This window comes from Perna viridis, chromosome 6, assembly GCF_037379345.1.
Source record: "Perna viridis isolate PV_CMFRI_1.1 ecotype Kerala chromosome 6, ASM3737934v1, whole genome shotgun sequence".
Classification (NCBI taxonomy): domain Eukaryota; kingdom Metazoa; phylum Mollusca; class Bivalvia; order Mytilida; family Mytilidae; genus Perna; species Perna viridis.
Window position 1 is genome coordinate 33,539,241 of NC_142450.1, and position 25,336 is coordinate 33,564,576.

General features: G+C 34.0%; 2 protein-coding genes across 3 annotated transcripts; both read left to right on the top strand.

The window, feature by feature from the left end:
- Positions 1-202: 202 nt before the first annotated feature.
- On the top strand, positions 203-9,029 carry LOC148614639 (uncharacterized). 2 transcript variants are annotated; one of them, XM_088588876.1, is made up of 6 exons: positions 203-305; positions 2,479-2,672; positions 3,150-3,285; positions 6,107-6,236; positions 7,170-7,309; positions 8,702-9,029. In XM_088588876.1, the coding sequence occupies exons 2-6, from the start codon at positions 2,489-2,491 to the stop codon at positions 8,826-8,828; spliced, it is 717 nt and encodes a 238-aa protein (XP_088445002.1). In that variant the 5' UTR covers positions 203-305; positions 2,479-2,488; the 3' UTR covers positions 8,829-9,029. The 2 variants fall into 2 exon arrangements, with proteins under 2 accessions (XP_088445002.1, XP_088445001.1); XM_088588875.1 differs by lacking the exon at positions 203-305 and adding an exon at positions 463-620.
- A 9,540-nt stretch (positions 9,030-18,569) lies between these two features.
- On the top strand, positions 18,570-19,791 carry LOC148614640 (uncharacterized). Its single transcript, XM_088588877.1, has one exon. The coding sequence runs from the start codon at positions 18,788-18,790 to the stop codon at positions 19,205-19,207; it is 420 nt and encodes a 139-aa protein (XP_088445003.1). The 5' UTR covers positions 18,570-18,787; the 3' UTR covers positions 19,208-19,791.
- Positions 19,792-25,336: the final 5,545 nt, after the last annotated feature.

Consider the following 25,336-nt stretch of genomic DNA (forward strand, 5'->3'; position numbering starts at 1 on the left):
GCCGTTCCCTCCGCGGAGTATATTGACCTTTTTAGTAATTTTAAAGATATTTGAAAGGTTGAGGTTTCCACATGATTTTAATTCTTACAGAGAATGGTTTTAAGAACTAGCCATTATATTAGCAAGAGTTAACATGGAGGCCAGGCTATCTGAAATAATAACGGACGTTGTTGTTTGTATTTGTTGCAATGAATACTCCGGTAGCCGTTTAGACCGGAAATGAAAGCTGCAGTTTCTGAGCAGACAGCTTTTGCCTCTTTCTTTGGAATTTGCAGTTAATAAACAATATCAGCCCGGTTTAACATGTAAAAAGACTAAGTTATAAGCTAATAAGGCATTATCAATAGATATGTTACTTTTCATAAGCTTGATGACGTCCTAAACCTAGGTCCTAGTAGATACGTGTGCGGTTTTCCATTAAGTAGATGATCAACTTCCCTGTCATGCCTGTCCAGTAGTGTTCGATAATAAATACGTTGTATTGTATTGTTCCTATATAAAAGCATAATTGTCTTTATATATGTTAGTGGATTTTATTTTTTTTTGTTCCAATTGAAGTTCAATAAGAATCAAAGCGCCGATGGCGTTGAACCTCGGAAGTCATCAGATAATATGTATAGGTATTTTAAAGGCAGTGGCTGCTCGTCCACGCATTCGTGGACGGGGAGCCTCTACAGGCTAATTGTCCACACATCTGGTTTTAGAATTAATACAAAATACACATTTAACAAACTTGAAAGACTATTTTTGCACATCGAGAAAGATTGTTTTGGCACACGATTCAGTCTGGCACATTTTAAATCACAATGCTGCCATTCCAGAGGGCAGATGTGAAACATATCCATTCACACTGGCCCTTCTTTGTAGAAACTAAAAAATTAAGAACATTCAATGTGTTTTTTAACACGTGGGATATTTATGATATCAGCCAAGATTTAATTATTTATTTTTAAACATCTGGTAAAGACGATGCATCAACTTTAGCACTAGTCATCATAACTTCTGTGACTTGTTCTGTATTTGACCAACATAAATAAAACCGTACATTTTCAAGCACAGGGGTTTGCTCCCACCATCAAATATGCATTCAAGCCAGTATGTAACAGGAACAGAAAACTGCCCAGTTTATTAAATGTGAACACAGTTTGCGAGGACATTAATAGTCGTACATTTGCAGATAACTTTGACAACATTTTCATAACAAATCAGGCATTTCTGTCACGATTCTGTATGTTTTTTTACCCAAACTGGATGTGTGGACGATAAGCATGCAGAGGCTCACCGACCACAAATGTGTGGACGAGGAGCCACTGTCTATTTTAAAATAATCCGTTGATGGTATTTTGTTCTTTCTGTACTTCCAAAAAATTATTTACAACAGGGTCATGCAGCACTTTCACCACTATTAGAACTACAAACCCACACAATTTTAATTTCCACCTTATTACAAAATAATTTTAAACTGAAATTTTTGTATGTGTTTGAATGGTCAATTGAAAATGCATTTACATGCATGTATAGCATGTGTGTTGTAATTGGATGAGCAGCACAGCAACCATAGCTACCATTAGTTAGAATAACTATCAATATTGTAAACTCATTTAGAATTTTGTACATTATGTTTAATTCAAAACTGTTTTCTTGAACACTTCACCTTCGAAAAATCATTTTGTATGCAGTACATATACATGAAAAAATAATCTGATCAGATGTATGTATTATATCACATAAGACTGTTTTAAATCATAATAAACTCGAGATCTGTGTACTTTAATCAATTTCTACTTAACTTTAAAGAGTAAGTTACATGGTATGTATTACATAGTAGATGTGTTTGTACATGTATACAAAGTAATTAAGGTATAAAATTATATTTTTCTGCAACTTTCTTGCAAACAATAGCTGCAAACTTTGTTGCAAAGTTGCAGCTAATGTTTGCAAGAAAACTAATTTGCAATGACAAACACTATTTGTCGCAAAAATGTGGCAAATATTTGCAAGGAGGCTTCATTATTTTTCCATAAGGGTTCAATCTTTGCATAGTCTATACATACGTATGGGAAGTTGTGCATCAGCTCTTAGAATGAGCATATTTAACAGTGATATTTGTACATGTACCGATAGAATGAATTGGAGGTACTAGTACACAAATGCCATAAAAGTTATGTAAAGATATGAAAATGGATGTTATTGCAGGCACCGCCACTTGATTTTTTAGTTGTATGTAGAATCAATAGGATTTTGAATTTACTCCTCTTCCTACATTTTTATTTCTCTCCAATTAGAGCTCATGACACTTTTGTAAAGGGTCTGTATAGTACAATGTATGTGTGAGTAATAGAAGAAGGAACAGACCAATTTGGTTCTAAAGTCTTCACATTGCAATCGACAATTTTTGTAGCTTTATAATTTTTGGTGAGGCAGTATTCAATGTAAATCTAACACAAATACTCAGAGGTTTTATTTTTTCTTCTGTAGACCTGATAAGATGAAAATGTCCTGGTTTCTGATCCTATTTTGTCAAGCACTGGGTTACTGTTTGGCCCTGCAAGCTACCTTGTCAGAGTGGAATGCTGACAATTATCCTAATCCTCTAGTCGATCCAGTCTCATGTGGCAGATATGATACATCTTTCATTTGTGATCCTAATTCCTTGCTGAAAGCTGAAGAAGGTATATTTGGAAAACATAAGGTAATGTCATACATGTACAGATAAGGTTTGCAAATTGTGAAGATGCTGTTTTATGTTGCCATACAGGTTTTCGTTTTAGGGAAGTTTAAATTTATTCAATTACAAACAATGTTCAACTGTTCAACTTTTTTTTACTCTGTAATAAGGTATAAATTGAAAGCCTCTGGAGTCTGTGTTTATCTTATTGTCTGAGTACCAGTAAATGTGTTTGACTATTATCAAATTTATATTGGATTTGACTACTTTCATGACTGTGATTTTATATATTGTAACTATTTCTTATTGATTTTACTGACCTTTTTTGAAGTAAAATTACTAATACATGTTTACATCAATCATACATATATACTTTAAAACATTTCAAACTATCCATAATCAGTTTCTATGGAAATAGAACCTTTTGTTGGTATATCAACAGTTCATATTATAAAATATATTTATTTTGTTTTTATTTTAGCTGACACACTTGAATGGATATTGAAAAGTATATCAACATTTTCTAAGTGTCCTTGTTCATCACATACCTGTAAATCTAAGAGCTTTGGGTATGTCGTTGGAATAGCTTTGATGAGTAAGCTTGAGATTCCAAATGGGTAAGTATTATGATTATCAGTTAGAATTTTCAAAAAATTAGTATATGCATCAGTCCTTAAAAAAAATTATGTCCAGGGTGTATCTTTAGTGTCTTTTAGTGTGGGCATTTGGTATTTTGCATGATAGTAGATCAGTCAAAGACAATATTTTGTATACCATGGTTGATGAAATTTGACCTTAAGGTCAAATTAATGACTTTGCAGATTAATTTCATTGGCCATATCCCATGTGAGCTACATGTATTGTAATCACTTGGGTTCTGTCATCATTGTTCACAATTTTTCAAACATCTTCTCTGAAACTACTGAACAGAATTCATTGAAAATTTGTGTGATTCATCCTAAGGGTATCCTGCACAAAGTCTATGCTTGCCTTCAATTTTTTTTCCTTCAAATAATATGGAAAAAATAACACATAGGGGTTAGACAGCAGTTTTCACATATTCTAAAAAAAAAATGTAAGGTTTACAAAAATTCTGTCATGGTTAAAAGTGTCTGGCATGATGAGATCTATAGATCTGATTATATTACCTTCAAAAATCTCTCCTCAGAAACTAAAAGACAGAATTCAATAAAATTTGGTGTATTTTCTGCACAAAATGACCCTTTGCATTTTGGTGTCATAAAAAATATGGCTACCATTACTAAAAATAGAACAGGAATCAGAGAGCAGTTTTTTGGCTTATAGTTCCAAAACTGTTAGCAGTCTTTGCCATCTGAATTTCAGAGAAGCCCTACCCTTAATCTGAAATGAATTTTATATAGGATACACTGGCTTGGAGGCAAAGTTTCTGCAAGCCTGACTCTACTTTACCAGCATTGGCTGGAGGACTGGTCCCAATTTTGAAGGCTGTGTTAGGTTAAGTCAAATTCAAATTTTGACTTCGATAAAAATATTCAGTATGATGAAATCTATTAGTGATCAAATTTTTATGAAAATCTGTTTACCCATGTTGGAATTAAAAGCCTTTTGTTGTTTTTTTTTTTCTATTTTTGATAAAATTCTTTCAAAAATCTTGTTTTTTGTTTTTTTTTTTTTTTTTATCCAAGATTTACAAAAAAAAAATTAAATGTGACTAATTAAGCATGGTGAGTGCTTCAAGCTCTTTGTAGCCTCTAGCTTGTCTTTTGGTGTGGGCTTTTGATATTTGGCATGAGGGTAGATCAGCTCAAGACAATGTGTCCCATACCATGGTTGGTGATCTTTGACCTTGAACTTTGACGTGAAGGTGAAATTAATGATTTTTGCAAAACTGTTTTGTGTCTTGGCTGTAATGAGTTTCACATGATAAATTGAATGTGCATTGCTGATATACAGGATTTTTGCCTCTGTTGGGCCTGCAGAGATGGATTCCTCAATGATCTCGTGAAAAAGCCACAGACAACACTAAACTTCAGTTTCAATCATGGTTAAGTTTTTTAACTAACAAAATGCATGTTTACTGTACTCAAAGTAGATAGTGGTACTAAAATAACAAATTAGGCCAACTTGAACAAAATCTAAGGAGATGGAAATCTCAATTTGAAAGCCATTACTGCACGTAGAAAAACTATTTTCAAATAAATCAGGGTAGAAAACCCACTCAAATTCTGTCAAGTCCTGAATACAATTTTTCAATTTATTTACTATACGGCGATATAAATTTTTGCTAAAATTAGCCAGCCCTGCCAAAAAAAAGCTAGTCTTGGGCTGGCGGACAGACTACTATTTCTAACCCTGGATATATATTTTTTAAGATGCTGTTTCATTTGAATTTAGAAATGACTAGTGATTTTCACAAATGGGCAAGATACATGTACCATAGCTTGCATTAGTGTCAAGATGGATGACTCAGTTACTAGTGTACCTGTATAAACATTATACATGTACTTCATTGATTTTTTTTCTACAGGATTATTCCCGTCATTGTAAAAACATCGATTGATCAAAGTACCCAGTAAACACAGCGAATGGCTAAAAGGCATTGAGAATGATTACGATTTTTCAATCTTCAAGGACATTCATACTAAATGTGAACCCAAGTGGCATGGCAATTGGCTCTAGAACATCCACAGTTGCATGGTCAAGCTTATTTCACAGTATCTACTTGCTGTCTGGTGTGTGAAGAAAGTCTGCACTCCTTAAGAAGTAGTTTATGCGAGAAATGTGAAAAATTATCCATGATCCTTGCCAAAATGTCTTGCTATCATGGGACTACACAGAAGAATGCAGAGACAATCTCTGGTGTAATGTGATAAACCTGAACCCCAGTGCATTTAGTGCCCATTTAGGACACATGACATGATGAATTTTTTGGCGTATATTGTCATGTAATTCTGACTTTGAATTAGACCAAAAAGACTTATGCAGTGTCATTTGTGTAAAGTTCATTTATAACTCCTACAAACTTCTTCAAAAATAGATCGACTGATTACTTGACAATCAAATTACCTCATTTTTTTTTATTACCATTGTAACTTTAATTTTCTTTATTTTCTATTGCAACTTACCTCTATTAGCAAAATGAATATTCTCCAGGCCCAGAAAAAATAAACATGACATACAGTGCACAGTCTTATAGGGCATGCCAATAAACTCATGAGAAAAAAAAACAGCTTCTACACCAGAAAATACAGTAGTTGTGCTGAGACAAAAGTAAAACAGAAGACTTTCTTGCATGATGATAAAGGATGTTCCAAAAGCCTGTCAATACTAGCAGCTACGACTGAATACTCTGTACAATCCTTTGGTAGATTATAAAAAAATCAGCTGCCTAGTATTAAAATACTTACATGTTCAATGTACATATAGGTGGTGTTAATTGTTCATTGTTATTTTCAGAGGAAATGCTAATGATAATGAGAAACTTGCTGCCTTGAGAAACTTTACATTTAATTTGGAGCACCAAAAATGGAAACTAGGTGATTGTAATGAGGATATTATCATTGCTTATGATGCAGATATCCAAAGTGTAAGTAATGTAATATCTCATAATCTAAATCTATGTGTGTAACACTTGTAAAGTAAAGAAGTCAAGATAGAAAGTTTTTTTTTGTGCTTACAATTTGTTTCCCTTGAAAGAAAACATCTATTGTGATAATGTTACTTACTGAAGTAAGTTCTAGACCTTGATTGGCTAGGTTCAATATTGCATTTTTAGTCTCACTTTAACGGTGTATGAAGACAATCTGATGCTGAATCAATTATACCTTTAAAGGGAATGATCAAGCTCAAATCAAATGTAGGGAAACTTAAGGTCATAGGTTAAAATAAAATTTATGTTCATCCAACAAAGTTGGGGAACGTATTGTTTTTTACTTCTGTTTTTAAATTCTTCTTTCTTCTAACCTCAGTCTTGCCTGCACATCTCTTCTGAAACGGCTAAATGGATTGAAACCACACTTGGCACAAAAATAGACCGCTATATTTAGATGTGTGCAAATGTTTTGAAATTTTAAACATGGCCGGTCTCCATACTTTTAAAAAAAATTGTCAAAAAAATCACAAAAAAATCATCACTAGGGCTTCCCATCAGACATATTGAAATTTTTAAAGTGGCCACCATTCAAAGATGGCCATCACTCAAAAATAATAATAAAAAAAAAAGAATAAAAAACTCAAAAACATCATGGAGTCATAGAAACTGATTTAAAGTGCTCCAGTGACAATGGGGCAGCTGGGGAGGGGGACATCCTGTTATGCTGTGCATAACAATTATATCTACTGGTAGTGTCATTTGTTTTGCCTTTAGTTACATATCTAGACAACTTTTTCAAATGTTAAAAAAGGCAGTACTTGCTATTTATTTTAATAACAGGTGCATGAATCACATGAAAAAGAATTGTAGCTTTATGTCTATTCAGAACTTAATTCTGATTGAAATATTTTATTCATGTGTTTGTAGGTTTGTACATTCACTGGAGATACTGCTGGTAAGAAATTGTCCCAGACAATGATAGATGCCATTACCTCCGAAAAGAAACACTATTTCCAAGGAAACAAACATGTGTATACTGGTCTGAGGTCTATGATTCTGGACTATAAGTAAGAATTCAGTTAGTCGTAAGTGTTATGGTGATTTATCAAAAATCAAGATAGCTATGTTGGCAAATGCTCGTTACAAAGATAATAAAGATGATAGTTGAATGAAATGGTTCAAATTTCTATGGGTCCAAGGTCTGGGACCCTCAATGTCTGATCAAGGACATTATAACTTTCGTTTTCTCATGGACACTCAACCCTCTTCATTGGCATTTTATTGACAGATTTTGTTGACTTTCCTCAGGTGATCCTTTAGTTTGAAATTTGAGAAAGTCCAAGAGTTTCCTATCTTCAGTGTTAAGTTAAGATCCTGTAAATGCCAGCAAATATCATTCATACTTGGACCCAGTATTTAAGTTATCGAACAATGAAAACATATGATGTATCATTAGTTAGTATATGTATATACTTGTGTTTCCTTTAACAAGAATTTATACTTTATGTCATTTGTTAAAGACTTAAGGATAGTTGTGTACTATTGGTTGTAAAATTAAGACAATATATTGGTTCATTTCTTTATGATAAAAGATTAATATTTGTATTTTAATTGCACTCATGAAGAAACTTACTGAATAGCTTGACAAGGTTGTGCATACATGTATCACTTATTTCTAAAGCATACAAACACACTGATAAGCTATAGGCAAATACACTACTGGTGCATGATTTATGTAATTTTCCAGTTTGGGACTTAAATAATAGCTACAAACTCTATGGTTGATTCCAGTAAAACCAAAGTTTGTCAAAACCTGGTATAACCCACCTGCCTGTACCAAGTCAGGAACATTGTGGTGGTTTCCAACTTTCCGGTTTTACCCTGATATTACCATTTGTTATACAAACTTTCCTTTTAGACTGTTCCTTTTGACTACTGCCTAGGTTTTATCAGTTCAGTAAATTATTATTACCCTTCATCTATTTGGAATGTTTTTGAATTTATTAATTAGAACTAGCCACGCTTTTTTTTGCACCAACTGAACATTTTCCTGCTTCTGTATGTTTTCTTAAAATTTCAAACAGATGAAAGGACTTATGTCTAATTTTGAATTTTAGAGAGCATTTAAAAATAATGCAAGAGTATATGTGGATAAAAATAAATGAATACCCTGAAGACTACTTAATGAAACAATTTGTAAATTTTGTGAACTATTTTACTTTGTAATAAAGGACAATTAACCAACATGCATTTGATTTTGAATGTCTCCTTTTGAAAGTTTCATAGTTGTCAAAGTATTTTTCCTTGGCTCAGTGAAACTGGTGGTTTGTGCAGCTTTCGACTTATGGGGAAAAAATTGAAGTTTTAATTCTTCTTTTCTTACCCATACTAACAAACCATGAAAACTGTGAATCTTGACATCCAACATATACACAATGGTTTTCTTCTTTTACTTTCAGAGAAGTTTTAACAGATGGTGGGTTTTCATTAGCACTTCTTGATGACCAAATACCTAAAAACGCAGGTAGTCAAGTACTGGGTGCAGTGACCTCTATTGTCATGTTGCTAGCTGTGCATTCCTCTTAAAGTAGCAGTAAAAAGTCTCAGGTGTAAACATGGTTAAAAATTTATGGAGTTAAAGAACTGCAAGTTATTGTTCAAGAAGAGAAAAATAGTGATTTTAAGTTTTAAGCCTACTGTATGAAGTCAAATTGAAAAAGGGTGTTCAATAAAATCTTGTATGTTATATATTATAATGTTTTTGATATAAAATTGATTATTTTTAGACTACTGTCTTAGATAATCATTAGTTTCTTTGTTGAAGGTTCAGATCTAACACTGTAAGAATATTGAAGGAAAAATGATAGAACTATAAAGATGAGGTAATAAACAAGGTATTAATTCAATCCGGAATTATTATGAATTTTGGAATTCCTATTAAACATGAATAATTATTCTCTATATGTTAGCTTATTAGACAACTACAATTTTGAACTAATTTGCTCATTCACAAACCCTTACTTTGTCACTTTATAGTATTTTACTTTAGTGATAGAGCTGCACACCATATCTGGTCTACATTTATTTCATTCTTGTGCTGTTTAAGTATGCAATGTTTAAAGCCTCCTTACTCGTGCTGTCGTGACAAACCCCCTTAGTCTTGACAAACTCCTTTAGGTAATGTCATCAAGATTAACCCCCTTAAGTTATGACATTACCAATTGTTGTTATGGTCGTGTTGTCAACATACATATTTGAAGCAGTATTTGGTGCAGTTATATTTTGTAATATGAATATTTTACATGGTCTTTTAATGAAATTTAATGTCACGTACTTGATAAGTATTATGTATTCAGTGACATTTTGTGACACAATACTTGACATACATCAGAGTCTCAATTTTACTATGCAGAAACACAGCAATCAGATACTGCAGCTGGTCCATGCTCTCAGTTTTTAGTGGAGTCCATGTTGCTCATTTACTTATGTTAATTGGTATGTATTATTTTTGTTTTTTTATGTTCTTTGTTGTGTGTGTGGGTTTTCCATGTCAGGTCTTTGTCCCTGGATTATATTCTATGATTTCCGCTAGAATCTTGGTCTCCTTGATTACTCCTTTGCTTAAATTGTGTTGACTTTTTTAACAAAAAATACCTGTTATTGTTTACAATGTACAATGCATCTTATCAAATGACATATGAAATGCATATATTTTACCCCCATACAAAAAAAACGAAGGTTTGATTTACAGTAGGCCAAGTTTACATCTATAAAAGGGATTTAAAACCTTACAACTGTTCACAGTGCACCAGAGGGTTGTATCCTGTTCAGTTTACATTTTTGCTAAATGAATAAGATGCAACACCATAATTCTTAATGTTTCTTGAAAAGGTATACTTTAATTGATTTGAATTGAAGATGATAATTAATTTTCAGTTAGGCCAAATAACAACCCTTAATTCTTCCTTTTCTTTTTCTCTTTTTAATTTTTTTTTTTTTTTTTCGTTTTGTTTTTGTGTAATATGTACACAGGGTAAAGCATTTATAGCGATAATACAGTATCTAAGTTTAATTTTTAAAAAAAATACACTTTTAAATAAATGTATGCAACTTTAAAAATACTAAATGTTTTAAGAGGATTGCATGAAGTTTATATACTCAACTTAATGGGCTAAGTGTGTGAATTTATTTACGTTTTTTTTAAGATTGTTTCTATTAATTAAATGTGCATTTGGTATGGAAGATAGAGAAATTCTGTATATTGTTTTTAAATGTTAATTGTGAATTGGGAAACATAAATTAATAACAACTGAGAATACATAAGGGCTTTTGAAAATCCTTGCCCTTAGAGAACAAAAAAATTGCTTGAAGTTTACTAAAATTCAGAAATTTTGTCATTTTGTTCTTTTTGGTCCTTTTCCTATAATATTTCCGGCAAAGAAATATACCCTGAAATGTTTTCTGTTTTGAATAATTTTATGTACAACCATGTTGATATTTTTTGGCCATCAATATGGCCCAATGCCCATTTATCTTTACTGGGGCCTATTGCCCATTTATCTTTACTGGGATATAATATGCCAGGTAATCCTGCCAGCTCGATGGGGATACCAGACCATATCATAGGTAGATCGTGGAAGCTAATCAGGAAATTCATTGCAGTTAAAATTATGTATCCAATCATAATAATATGGGGAGTTAATATCTTTTTGAATAAGAATTTGTGAAATTCAAGAAGAAATAAGTTCTTTTTCTATATGTGTAAAATAACTAACGACATGTACATTTGAATGTTATTTTAAACATTTATTAATTCAAACAGGTACAACATAGCAGTTACGTGTTTGTTAATGTCTAGGATTTGGTAACAAGCTCGGTTGAGCTTTTTTTCAAAACCGTCTCCAAAGAGGTCGACAGTAGTAAAACACTATACATATGTAAATTGCATACAAGTGCAGCTAAATGTGTATAAACTAACCATTACATATAGCAGTTCAATTAGGAAAAGTGAAGAATATGCATAGGGAATTTTGATAGAATCTCTGCGAAAAAAAAATAAAAAGATTAACAAGAAATAAAATGGAGAATGCAAGTTTATTTGAAAAGCGTTTACTTTCCAGAATAAAATTTTTGACAATCAAAACATGTTTCAGTTTTGTTCATCATTTAATTAAGGTGAACCAAATAATAATAATTATGAGGAATTTCTAAGATCGTCTCGTTTCGTAATTCAGAGTACTTGTTTCAAAAAAGTAAGTAATGTGTTGTGGATTCAATGGAACCGCAATAACAGTTTGGTGATCGTACCAGCTTAAGTAAGTGTAGATGTTCGTTCAAAGAACTACAATTCAACCAAAGTCTTCAGTGAAGAATTTGTTCCATTCAGCACCCTGTGTAAATGAGACACTGGACATTTATTATTTTGGGGTCTTACGTTGTTTTTGAAAACACATAAGGAACTGGAGTTCTTGGTGCCATATGGCAATCTGTTCCATAATCTGATGGAGTAAGGCAAGAAGTAGTCTGAGTAAAAATATGTACGATTTCACACTTCTAGAGTATTATAGAAATGACGAATGTTATAGGGATCACTAACTTTGCCTGGTATCAAACGGTCGGCATTTCATACATCGCATTTACCCCAGAGAACTCGAGAAAAAGATACTACAGACACTGTGAAGTCAGCCTCATATCTTCACCTACACTTAGAAATCGATGGTAAGGGAAAAACTATTGACCAAACTTTACGACAAATGCGATGACTTCATTCAGATTTGTCAACTTTCCTTCCATTTGTAGCAACATCCCTTCAGTACCTGCGTATGGAGAGTTCATATCACAACGTTAATTTATACGTTATGCCAGAGCTTGTCGAAACTACGCAGACATTTTGTATCGCGCTAGACTTCTAACAAGCAGGCTTCTGGAACAGGGTTATGTTGCTACAAGATTGAAGTCATCAATACAGAAGTTTTATGGTCGTCATCATGAACTCGTGGATCGTTACGGTGTATCCATCTGCGCCATGAAAACTGATTTGTTCTACGTATCATACTTTTCCTTTCCTCTTTCGACTTCCACGGACTTGACTTTTTATGAGCAACTTGCCGGGTGTTTCTAGAAAAGCAGAGGACGCTTACCTTACCGGTGTACCTGGTCCATGCTCCCAGATTTTTAGTGGAGTCCGAGTTGCTCATTTGCTTTTGTTACTTTGTATGCATTTTAGTTGCTTTATGTTCTTTGTTGTGTATGTCTGTTTTCCATGTCTGGTCTTTGTCCCTGGATTACATTCTTTTGATTACTGCTATAACCTTGATTCCCTTGATTACTGTTCGCCTGTGATTAAATGCTTTTAATGATATGCCTAGGCTTTAAATGTTTTATATCTTGTCGTTTTGTTTTATGTACGAGTTATGTGTACTGATATATACTGTAATGCATATACATGTAATGCTTCAGTAATAATGTATTTAGCAGCTTAGTGTATAATAATAATTGCATGTTTCTTATATCGCAGTAAAATGCTCTTTTTAGATGATAGGGTTTAAGTACTCTCTTGACTATCCTAACGGATCTCGCACGACCGTCCCGGCGGAAATTCTCTTAGTAAATGTATGTTAGTAGTTGGAGATAGCGGATTCCAGCCTTCAGGATACCTGACGGAAGTATGTCCTACTATCAGCTTGGCTGCTCTGTTGACGCCCTGGCCTACCCACAGACCCTGGATTACATTCTTTTGATTACTCTTGCAAATAACTATGGTGGGCTGGGACAAGCTTTCTTTCAGAGGAGATAATCATCGTTTAATTATGATGTACAACATTATTCATTAAGAGTTCATGTTATGAACCAGTTTGTATAGAAAATACAAAAACAAAACAAAAAATGCTTCAACACATGAAACATTATTTGAAAACACTGGTAGAATATAATTGTTATTTGGTATATTCCAAGAGGATTATGGTCTAATATTACCTGTCATCATTCTATGAACCCTTAGACAACGACTCGGGGAATACAGTATGCTGATTGGAATTATGAGCCCATATCCCCTGTGAAGATCCCGAATAAGTCATAGTATATGTTAAGTACATGTATTTAAGAGACTGTCCATGTTAAAAAACTGGAAGATCCTATGATATGGTTGGCACAGGGTAAATTTTATCCCACAGATTTTTTTGTTCCAACTTAATGTTTATATCTTATGTTTGTCTAATTGTAAAACGACAATGGATGGCTCGGAAAACGATTTTTAAGTTCACTAACAAAGCAACCATTTTTTTTTTAACAAAATTAACGAGTTATCTCCCTTTTTCAATGAATTTTAATGCTTTCATTATTTTTTTTCTCTTTAACCGTTGCAGTTAATCAAAAACAACTTTCAACTTTGAGAAAGGATGCATTTGTGATATAAATTCATGGATAAAAATTTTTGAAAACAAAATTTGTCGTGTGCAAGCCACTGCCTGGTTTTTGCATAGACATCCTCATAAGCTTTTGCCTTGAAAAAATATGTATGAATGTTTGGACAGGTTGACATTTTACAAACTAGTAAACTTGCAAGAAAATAGAACAAATTCAGAATATTATCAACACATATAATTTGTCTGGATCTGTGTCACCATCAAATGTCTGTCAGTGCACATTTTCAAGATATACGTATGAATGAATAATATGCGAAAGTGAATAAATCTTGTACATTGTACTTACGATAGCAAATGCTGCTGAAAAAACCAAATTCAACAGATTAAATATTTTAAAGACTAGTAGATGCACATCTTCAAAATAGATTACACAAATTAGGTATCCCCTAAGTATGAGGAATAGACAGACCGACGGACCACCAAATTTTATACATTCTGGTAGTTTCCCCTTTCTTGTTAGTGCAAATCCTGGCGAACATTTCTCTTTTATGGAACCACATTTTAGTTTTGGTACAGAATACTCCTAGAATTTGCCTCAAATAAAATAATAAAAATTTTCATAGATGAACCATTTAAAAAGGGTAGATAAATATTTTATACCGTCTTAAGAACAAATCTTTTCCTTATGATGCTACGTTAGTAGAACATCAAGATTAGTCTGAACTATTCCATGAATTAGTCTACAAGTATAAATTATTCAAATATCTACCGTATATCATTATTATAAATATACGTAGAATACATTGTATGTGCAGATAGTTTCCTTCAAATGTTTCTTCATACATAGAATATTTAGTCAATCATATAGTAATAAGACAACCTTATATAGATAACATGTTTAATATTCGTAGTGCAAAGTAATGTCTCCCGTTTTCGGGTTCCTCGGTCATTTACTACCTGCTTACCATTTGACCAACTATTTTTTTTAAGTGGCGCATAATGGAAATTTTTGTAACAGATTTCTCAGCTTCTATTGGAGGATGATGATATGTTCAGACTGAGTGTCACCCCCTTTCAGATTCTGCTCTCATCTACATGTACTTCCTGTTTACCAATAGGTGGTGCATAAAATGGAAGATTTTGTAACAGATTTCTCAGCTTCTATTGGATATTGGATACTTAGATATTTTGTATATTGCTTTTTCGTGATTACCCGAATCGTATAATGCGCTTTCGTATGTCTTCATTTTTTACATGATAACACTGAATTAAGCCGTAAGTTTAAATACAGATGTAGATATTTCCATTGCAATAAAATTCAAGAGCCAACATTTTTACATAATTTAAAAATGTGTTTTTTATATATTACAATTCTACACCAGAAATTATGAAGAATTGATAAAAGTACTGAAACATATTTTTAGCGCAACTCCTCCTTATAGTAAGGTTGGGTATCATGAAGGAATATAATTGCTAAGGGAGATAATCCAATTTAAGGATTTTACATGGTAAAACCTTATAAGCGCAATTCCTCCTATATCGCTCAAGGGATTTTGAACAAAATTTATAGGAAGGTTGGATATTTTATGTAGATGAGCATGAGGATTATAATTACTGTTGGAGGACTCCTAAGGGAGAAAATTCATATTAAGGGTTTCACATGGTTCAACCTTGTAAGCGCACTTGAAGTAATTTTATAGGAATGTTGGGTATTATATGTAGATGTGCGTGAAGGAATATAACTATTGTTGGATGACTCCAAAGGGTTAAATCCAACAAGCATTTTACATGTAAGTCCATTTGAAGCCGGGGGGTGTTCTTAGTGAGCTTGCTCACAGTATTTCTAGTTTGTTCCTTATCAATATCCCTGCTTATGTTCGAATATCTCATACGGTTTTCGAGTTATAAGGGGCCATGCCCCAAAAATCAACTTCTAATATACTTGTCTGTCTAGAAGGGAGGTATTAAAGTTAACTCAATACTGCTGCAAACCCTTGCAGCAATGTCAATGCATCTTTGAAAAATTGTTTATTTATTTTGATGTAAGTTCCCTTTCAATGTTTGTATTTTTCAAATTTTACAATTTAGAAGGACATTGTTCACAAATAAGGGGGATTTCACAATCTTTTATATGGCGGTCTGTGTAGTCAGGACGTACGTTTGTATTAGGTCTCAGTATCGTATTAATTTTCCCATAGACTTCTATAGTGAAGTGCATATTTTTAGGATTTTTAAAAAAAAATATGTAAATTGATTCAATAAAACTTTCACTTATGTAGCATTTCTAAGAACATGTGAAAAAATAATTTCCCGCAAAGAAAATAGAGTGAGTCCACGAAGATCGGACAGAAAAGTAGTCTTGAACTATAAATAGCTATTTTCCCTACTTTCACTTTCGTTTTGCACTCACCAAACCAACCTTTTCAGTGGAACATTTTTATCTTATTATGTTAGATTTTCTTTTAAAAAAGTTCTTCATCTTACAGTGTGATGTTTGCTCTATTTTATAAGTCATTGTTCATATCTTTTGATAAAACATTAGTTTGTAGAGAGGCAAAAAGAAAATGCACTATATTTTTATAACATCCATGTTTAGACGTACACCCGCTCAGGGATATGCAATACGATACTGGTATCATTAAGGTACAACGTAGTTACGATAACGTAACTAGGTATAACGGTATCCGTCCGTCCATTGTTCTCACATTACTTTGAAAATTGTCGCTAGTATTTTTGTGAAACTTTGGTGGTGAATTGTTTCTCTCTTTTGATGTGAGCTCCCTTTGAACTTTAATGAATTTCTGCTTTCCCTTTTTTGAGTTATGGGACTTTATTCGTGCAAAAATGGTGGGTTTATGTGTACGAACTGAAGTGAATTGTTTACTTATATTGATATACGCTCCATTTTTTGTAAATTTCAGATTTTATGATAAAAAGCACGTGTACAGGATATCAAAATTGCAATGTATATGATCCGTTTTTGTGTCTAAAGTCATCCAAAAGGGGGGGGGTGTCTCTGTTTTTCTGAGACTTTGGAAAATAGTTTATTACTATTGATGTTAGCTCCTTTTTCAATTGTTATGAATTTCCGATTTTCCGGTTTTTTTTTTTATTTCTTGGACTTAATTTATAAAAAGGGGATTTCCTATAATTGCACAATTACTTCACAACGCTTCACAGTTTTCATGGAACTGAATTACATTTGCCCCTATCTGTTTAGGGTTCGATACGGGAGTATCAAGCTGCGCTCTGTGAAGTTTTTTTTAAATTTATTTTTGGTCCGACTTGTTTCAGATATATGAAAATCTATACGGTTTTCGAGTTATAATGGGCCAAAGGGGCTATGCTCCCCCAAAAACGGCTTTTTAGCTCACCTGAACAAAAGTCATGTAAGCTATTGCCATCACTTGGCGTCCGTCATCGTCGTTAACAATTTTTTCAAAACTCTTCTCCTCTGACCAATCAGAACCAAACTTGGTATGAATGTTCTTTAGGTAGTACAATACAGCTAGGTCATTTCTGAAAATTTGGTCTCATTTTGTTGAAATAAAGCTGTTTTCAGGCAGTCCGCCCAGAAATTTCTAGTGTTTTGTGATAAAAAAAGTGCTTAATTTTGAAATCCTTGGTGTGTGGAGGTTCAAGTCATTTATAAATAATTTAGTGATTATTGTTATAAAATCCAGTAGCCAGGGTAACATACTGAAAAAAAATATTACTGAGTTTTAGTACAAATCAGGGATGCCTTTCCAAAACTAACAACCAAATAGTATGTTTTATAAAATATCAGGCACTAAGACACTACCACAGGATGAAAGCATGCATGGAGTAGGTGGAAAAAGGGTAAAAATAATAAGACCCTTTTCGATTCATTCTCTCACAATTTTAGTTCCAAAAGTTCGTGCGAAATAAGGTATTTTGAAAGTCAGCCATCTGATGCTGAGGAGAGAACCTAATAGGGTAGCTGGGGACTGAAACGTTCCGGATACCATTCGTAATTTAAATTACACCTGTTTACCATTACATATATTACATCTGTCTATGTATAAATGCTTAACAATATTTAAACAATATATCCACCAAATTTCAACTTTTAAGTTTTACAAAATTAGACGGGGGGTAACTTGATGTGCGAAACATTGCGCCTTAATGTAACTGTAAAGTGCACCCTTATATAGATAGATAGATAAGATAGATAGGTGTTCTGCAAAGAACTGATGTGGGGGTTTTTGATACGTCGAAAAACATGGCCGCCGTTACTAAACATATTTTGGACTGATTAACGAAATGTTATTACAATCATACTTTGGTTAAGATTTGATGACGCCAATTGTTTGGGATTGTAATGAGTTTGAAACGTAGTAGCGTTATTTCGATGTTTCCGTTTAGATAGAACATGGGGGTCAGACAGAAGTTTTCACATATATCTCCAAAACCGTTAGGTTTGGCCAAAATCTAAAACAGGGTAAAAGTGTTCATCAGATGAAACTTGCATTTTGAATGTAAACCTATTCATGCTTTTGTTGTATCTCCGAAAAAAGGATATTCGATCTGTGTTGCCACCAGTACCTAGCTAATATATCTTATTTCCTGCTATCTCCGATAAGTATTTCGTTTTTTAGTCATTGCATGAAAAAGGGGGATTTTATCTACATGTGTAACTATTATATGCTTTTAACTGTAATTTCTTTATATTTGTATTTATCCGAAAACTTTTGAGTGTAATACCTCTGAAAAGGTTTTCAATATATATTTCTTTATATCAACCCACATGCACGAGTAGATACTGATTTATCGAAGGCTTCAAGGTTGTTCTGGTTGTTGTCTGTAGTCAAAATGTTTACTGATTTATGATATAGAACATAAAGGAACATTAAAATCATTTTCCTTCCTAAATATAAACAATATTTGTATAAGAAGCCAAAAGAAGTATGTGACGTCACTATTAAAAGGCTTGACAATAGAATCAATTAGAGGCACAAAGCGCAACGCATAGTAACGTGGAGTGCACCGAGCTGTTTAAAATCGCCCCAGTAAGTAAAGTGTATAGTATTATCGATCTATTTAATCTTTACTACAGTTATATCACACGGAGCCATTAGCAACCAGGAGAGAGGAGAGCCATTTTGATTCGTACCAAAAGAGGATCAAGGAGTTTGCTGATAAACAACATCACAGACGGCAATGCCGCCCGCAGTTGAGCAACAACAAAATGTTTCCAAAGACATTCAGAGCATGATGCCGCACTCAGTTGATTACAATACGAGCCCGAGAACATTAACATGGGAGCGTTTGGAAAACCGGAGGCTGGAACGATTGGGACTTGGCGCCAAAAGATATTCTAGGCACTTCCAACGTTTTCAGAGAGAGCCAACAACTGTTTCAAATCCGGAATTTTCGAAGACTTTAACAAAAACGAATGAAAAAAGCCAAGCTTATGTAATTATTGGGGGTGAAAAGGTGCTCGTCAATTCGATTGCTCCTTTCTATACAGAGGAAAAACCAACATGCGGCTTCTATTTCAGTCGTGGCACGGACAATAAGAAAAGGAAATTTGGAATACCCCCCAGTGATTTGGTAAAATGGAGAACCTTTGTCCAGTAAGTCCTTTGACATTTTTTATTCACTAAAGAGAACTGTACTTTTTAATTCAGAATAAACTCTCAAACATTTTTATTTTTCGTGAATACGACACTTATAGTGTTCAAAGGAGATTCCAATTTAGAGCCTTGGAATTTGAGAAAATGGATAACTGTGATTGTGTTATGGATGCTTTCAGAGAAAGATGCTGAAACTTAGCTCATATATTCATTGGTGTATATTTCATCGCTACATGAATTGTGTATTCCCAATCATCGTTTATATACGATTGCTTTTGAACTATTTTCCTTTGCTTTGAGAAGTCTTTCGCGTGTGCTAACACACTTACCGCCTCAGTATTATACGAAGCGTGTTGCTCATTTTTTTTTCTTGATTTCTTGTTTACTATTATATATTTAATCCTTTAAAAATGTTGCGTTTTGTTGTTGCTGAGTATACAGTGTATTTCTATGCATAATTTATTTCTTGTTGTGTAATTTGTAAAAAAAAAGAAACTTGTTTTGTTTTTTACTGCACTGATTGTCTCTGCACAAAGACGATCTCTGTAAATTTTATGTGCATGCAATAAACTTTTTATCATTTGTTTTGATGAGACCTTTACGTGAAATCTACGACCTTTTTGATATTTTACTCTTAAATACAAAATGTATTGAATGCATTAGGAAAATGCTGGCCATACATTCAGGGGAGAATTTTGACAAAATAGAAGAGCGCACTCAAAATTTGTTTTACATCATTTGCATTTTTTTCTTTTTATATACAAGAAAATGTTTTCGTTAAAAGGGGAGACTGACATACCAGTTTTTAAGACCTGAATAAGTTTTCAATTCCGACATTACGCGATCAAGGGCGATCTAAAGTTTATTTTAACACAAATTGCCCCTGGTCGCGTAATGTCGCAATTGAAAAATTATCTCCGGCGGCGGATCCATGGGAGAGCTCCGGGAAAGCCTACATTTTTGGGGGAAAATTCTTGAAGCAATTGGGCAGTAATGAGCAAATAATAGTCTGAAACTCCCTTTCAAAGTCTCTGGATCCACCCTTGTAAACTACTAGCTAAAGTATATCAAGCCTATTCATTGCAGTTGCAGTTGCTAATTTGTTTTCAAAGTTGTTGGCTACTGTCTTGGCTGGTAAACCGTACTAAAACGTCGACAGGTCGTTTGTTAAGTAATGGCTGTGTTATTTTAAGCGACTGCTACTGTTATACGGTTATACATGACCGCATTGAATTCCGATATACTAAGCCTTTTATTACAGGTTTTAATGCAAAAAGGACAAACGACATTGTTTTCATAGTTTGGTAAACTGATGCTTGGTTAATTTGGAACATTTTTCACACGGTTTTCTAATGTGCATTTCAAAAACTGGATGCAGGTCTAAAAGTACTGTATGCTTCACCGTCAATCTTGTCTGTTACATCTTATGGTACCTTGCTTGTGTATATTAAACTCTGACATCTTGAACATCTGAAACAAGTTTATTTACCTCGTCTAAGTGAGCCTACCCTTTAGAGGAAGTTTCGACCGCTTTGCCATAAATTTTGTTGAACTGTTTCCTTTTTCGAATCGTTATGATGTATGTAAGATACACAATTAACTGCCCTATCTGAAACTGTCAGTTGGCCGGTACGCATTGGAGATGTGTAGAAGACGTGTATCCATTCCCCGTTTACGGAAATGGAGCCAAAATAGAGCTAAATTGAGTTGAAATGATCTATATAAAGAGTTTATTAAGCTTAGCCATTTCCATACATTATTCAGTTATTATTTGGAAGCGGCTCAATTAAGACACTTGTGTTAAAGCTGTGGTTCCATGTTGAGGTAAGGTATTCATCGAGAATTCAGTATCCATCATAAAAAAGACCTTTGTTTAAATGCTGTATTCAACTTTGACACGTTAACACAGTGTGTGTCAACAAGGTTTTAAAGTCCTAACAAAAGACAAAAACTTCATTCAGAGTTTATACAAGTTGTTGATTCTCAGACATTGTAAACTAATCCTGAATTTATCCACCCTTCCATTATAAAAAAATCTGAAATAATATTATAATACACACACAGCTTGTATATCTGTGTTAAATGAAATTTGAAGGATTACTTAAGTACTTAAAATACCAGTCGATCCCTTGCTTTTTATAGGAAGGCTCTTGGGTCTAGTTTTCTAATAAACAACATCGATATATTAAAGTTGTAAAAGTAAACATATCAAAGTCGTTAAAGTAAAACCGGACGGTTCATGAGATACATTTACATGAAACAGGTGATTTGTCTATTGTAAGCTCTGTTACTTGTGTTGTTTTTAAAATACATGTATAATTTATAATAATGCGTTTAAATTGAGTTTATTATTTTTCTAATCAACGAACCGATATATAGTATTATAAACCTACTTTAACTTTGAACAGAGGTTTAAAATAAGCTATCAAAAATCGATCTCAGTTTTATTGATACAAATATGTTTTATGGTGGTGTTATATTTTTCATATCATTAATATTGATAAGGGTTTTAAGATTTTTAAAATGCTTTGCCAATATATTTAAATGTCTTTATTTGTTAATGTGTCTGGTTGAGAATGTTAGTTATACAAACAAAAAAGGATTTAAAATCAATTTAATTTTCTTCTCTACCTAAAGTTCAAATTATTTTACAGCTTCTTTTTTAAACAAACCTTATCAGTATTGTTTATTTTCCAGCAACCTAGGGTAAACTTGTTATTCCGTTGATAAGGAATAAATGTTAGGCGATTAAATGAGTCATGAGTCCGTCTGACCGAGCGGGTGAATATCTAAAGAGTCGTTCTACAACTTCAATAGACTTAAATATTCATGAAGGAGTGGGCAGAGTGTTCTTCATCCCCTCCTGACCACCGCTTCCCGACTCCTTTCATTTTACCCTAGTTAATTGTTCCCAACTACAATGCCCGCTTCCTGTATTTTTCACTCACCATTCCCTGCCCCTTCAGTCACTGTTCCACGCCCCCTCCACCCGCATTGCCCACTCCTCCTACCTCTGATTCCCGTCCCCTAACCCTCGTATCCCCACCCCCTGTCTACACCCCCCCCCATACATGTATACGTTACCGCAATCTTAAGGATTATTGAAGGTTTCTATTAATCATGCTTCTCAAGATATCAGATAACGATCAAAAATTACAAATAATTAAGTTTCTTTCTGTCAATTATGGTTTTCAAAATATTAGATAAAAACTAAAAAAAGTCATGGACATAACTCCCATTAATGGTCGTTTTACGACTTCGATCAGTTTAAGCTCGTAATGCCGAGGACGGGCAGTTCCCTCTACAGATAGCCCTGCTATGATAAAAAAAAAACCGACAACTGTGATAATTGGTCGGCATCATAATTAACAAGGATAAATTATCATTAGGAGTATAAACTAAATCTGTTTAGTGGTTTCTGTGGTAAGTATATTTTTACAATTGTTAGAACAGGCCTTAAAACGATTGCACATAAGTGGTTTAGACGAGCTAAAAAAGACAGACACTCTACACGTTGACGTACTCCCTGATATTTAGTGGGGAAACGCTCTCGAACGTGGGGTCTGGGGTAGGCCAGGGCGTCAACAGAGCAGCCAAGCTGATAGTAGGACATACTTCCGTCAGGTATCCCGAAGGCTGGGCTCCGCTATCTCCAACTACTAACAGACACTTACTAACAGAATTTCCGCCAGGGGCGGTCGTGCGAGATCCGTAAGGATAGTCAAGAGAGTAAAAAAAAAATTCATCTAAAAAGAGCATTTTACTGCGATATAAGAAACATGCGATTATTATTATACACTAAGTGCTAAATGAATTATTACTGAAGTATTACATGTATATGCATTACAGTATATATCAGTACACATAACTCGTACACAAAACAAAACGACAAGATATAAAACATTTAAAGCCTAGGCATATCATTAAAGGCATTTAATCACAAGCGAACATGTCAGTGAGTAATCAAGGGAACCAAGGTTATAGCAGTAATCAAAAGAATGTAATCCAGGGACAAAGACCAGACGTGGAAAACAGACATACACAACAAAGAACATGAAGTAACTAAAATCATAGATACAAAGTAACAAGAGCAAATGAGCAACTCGGACTCCACTAAAAACTGGAAGCATGGACCAGGTGCGTCCTCTGCTTTTCTAGAAACACTCGCCGAGTTCTCATAAAAAAGTCAAATCCGTGGTAAACGAAAGAGGAAAGGAAAACTTATGACATGTTGAACAAATCAGTTTTCATGGCGCAGATGGATACACCGTAACGATCCACGAGTTCAAGATGACGACCATAAAACTTCTGAAGTGATGATTTCAATCTTGTGGCAACATAACCCTGTTCCAGAAGCCTATTTGTTAGAATTCTAGCGCGATACAAAAAGTCTGCCTAGTTTCGGAAAGCTCTGGCATAACATATGAGTTGTGATATGAACACTCCATACGCAGGTGCTGAAGGGATGTTGCCACAGATGAAAGGAAAGTTGACATTTTTGAATGAAAAGTCATCACATTTGTCGTAAAGTTTGGTCAATGGTTTTCATTTACCATCGATGTCTAAGTGTAGATGAAGAAATGAGGCTGACTTCACAGTGTCTGTAGTATCCTTTATCTCAAGTTCTTTGGGGTAGATGCGATGTATCAAATCCCCAAAATTAGGATTGTTTAAAGATAATACGTCATCTATATTACGGAAGCTGATATTAAAGGATCTAGCTTAACGATATTCTTTCTTCCGGATCAGATCAGCTTTAAAGCTTTAGAATTTGTTCCCATTGGAATGCCGATCGTTTGTTGAAAAACGCGTCCACCACATTGGACAAATTTTGTAATCATCTTAATTCTTCTGTATATTTGGAAGATGATTTGGAATTATTTCTTACAAAGTATTAGGAATCTCTACCAAGAACTATATATTTGTATCTAGGTGTACCATCTTTTTTGAAAAAAAAAATAACGATGTATAATGTTTTTAAGTCGGAATTTTAACTGCGTATGGGGGATAGAAGTATATATTGTTGAAAAATCCCTTTTTAGAATTTTTGGTCGTTCCCTCCGCGAGACTCGAATTCGTACCGCAGGCGGTGTTGCCATAGATATCACAGCGGTGCGAGTTCGAGTCCCGCGGAGGGAACGACCAAAAATTTGCATCGCAAATTTGACAGTTCTAACATCGTTGGGAATTTTTCAGATCCGTCGATATATATATATATATACACTTCATTTTAAAATGCAATCTGATATAACATGTCATAATACAAACAGATGTAGATCAGGGATTTGAACGTGCTAACAACAGCAGCCGCAATGATCTCCTCGAGTACAAACCCAAGAAAAAGAACAGAAGGGTCCATTTTGTGTTTAATTACCATCCAGCCTTTGGGAAACTCTCGCAGCTACTTCATTCGAATTAGGAGACATTCAAAAACATCTTAAGTTCTCCAAGCTCTTTCCTGGCATTCCGTAGGCCTAGGAGTGGAAGAAATGCCCTAGTAAGAGCAGAGATTTCATCTCAGCCCAAACAAAATACAACGGGCCAGTGTCGACCATGTGAAAATAAAAAATGTAAGACCTGTACCCAGATACTGCACGCCAAAACGTTTAAAAGCTACTGCACTGGTAAGGAATTCGCCTTTTTTTGCGACGTGACTTGCAAAACCGAAAATACCATATACCTTCTCCAGTGCCGATGTGGTATGCAGTACGTTGGCGAAACAGAACAACCTTTCAGCAGACGCATGAATGGTCATCGCAGTGACTACAAATGCAAACCAGACCTACCTCTATGTCGCACACTTAGATATGCCGGAAACACCTAGGAGGATCTCCACAACATTGTTGTTACGATCAAAATGTAAAAAAAAGTGTCTTGGGAAAGCTTTCGGATGAAAAAATTACAAACAACTTCTCCAGATGGAATAAACGAGAAAAAATAATTCATTTTTATATGTAGGTCTTGGTCTAAGGCTGGTAAAACCCGTACTACTCTATTTTGACTTTTCTTAATTGTTTAATTTTCCACAGTTAATTCATTTCTTAATTTTGACAAAAAAAAACACCTCCTTTGTTTTTTTTTTTTCATTCAGATTCCTTGTCATGTGCCTTTGATAAAGGTACAATCACCCACA

Coding starts and splice junctions, on each gene's coding strand:
- LOC148614639 (XM_088588875.1), top strand. Junction 2,673..3,149: donor CTTGCTGAAAGCTGAAGAAG/GTATATTTGGAA, acceptor TTTTTATTTTAG/CTGACACACTTGAATGGATA. Junction 3,286..6,106: donor AAGCTTGAGATTCCAAATGG/GTAAGTATTATG, acceptor TGTTATTTTCAG/AGGAAATGCTAATGATAATG.
- LOC148614640 (XM_088588877.1), top strand. CDS start 18,788: ATGCCGCCCGCAGTTGAGCAACAACAAAATGTTTCCAAAGACATTCAG.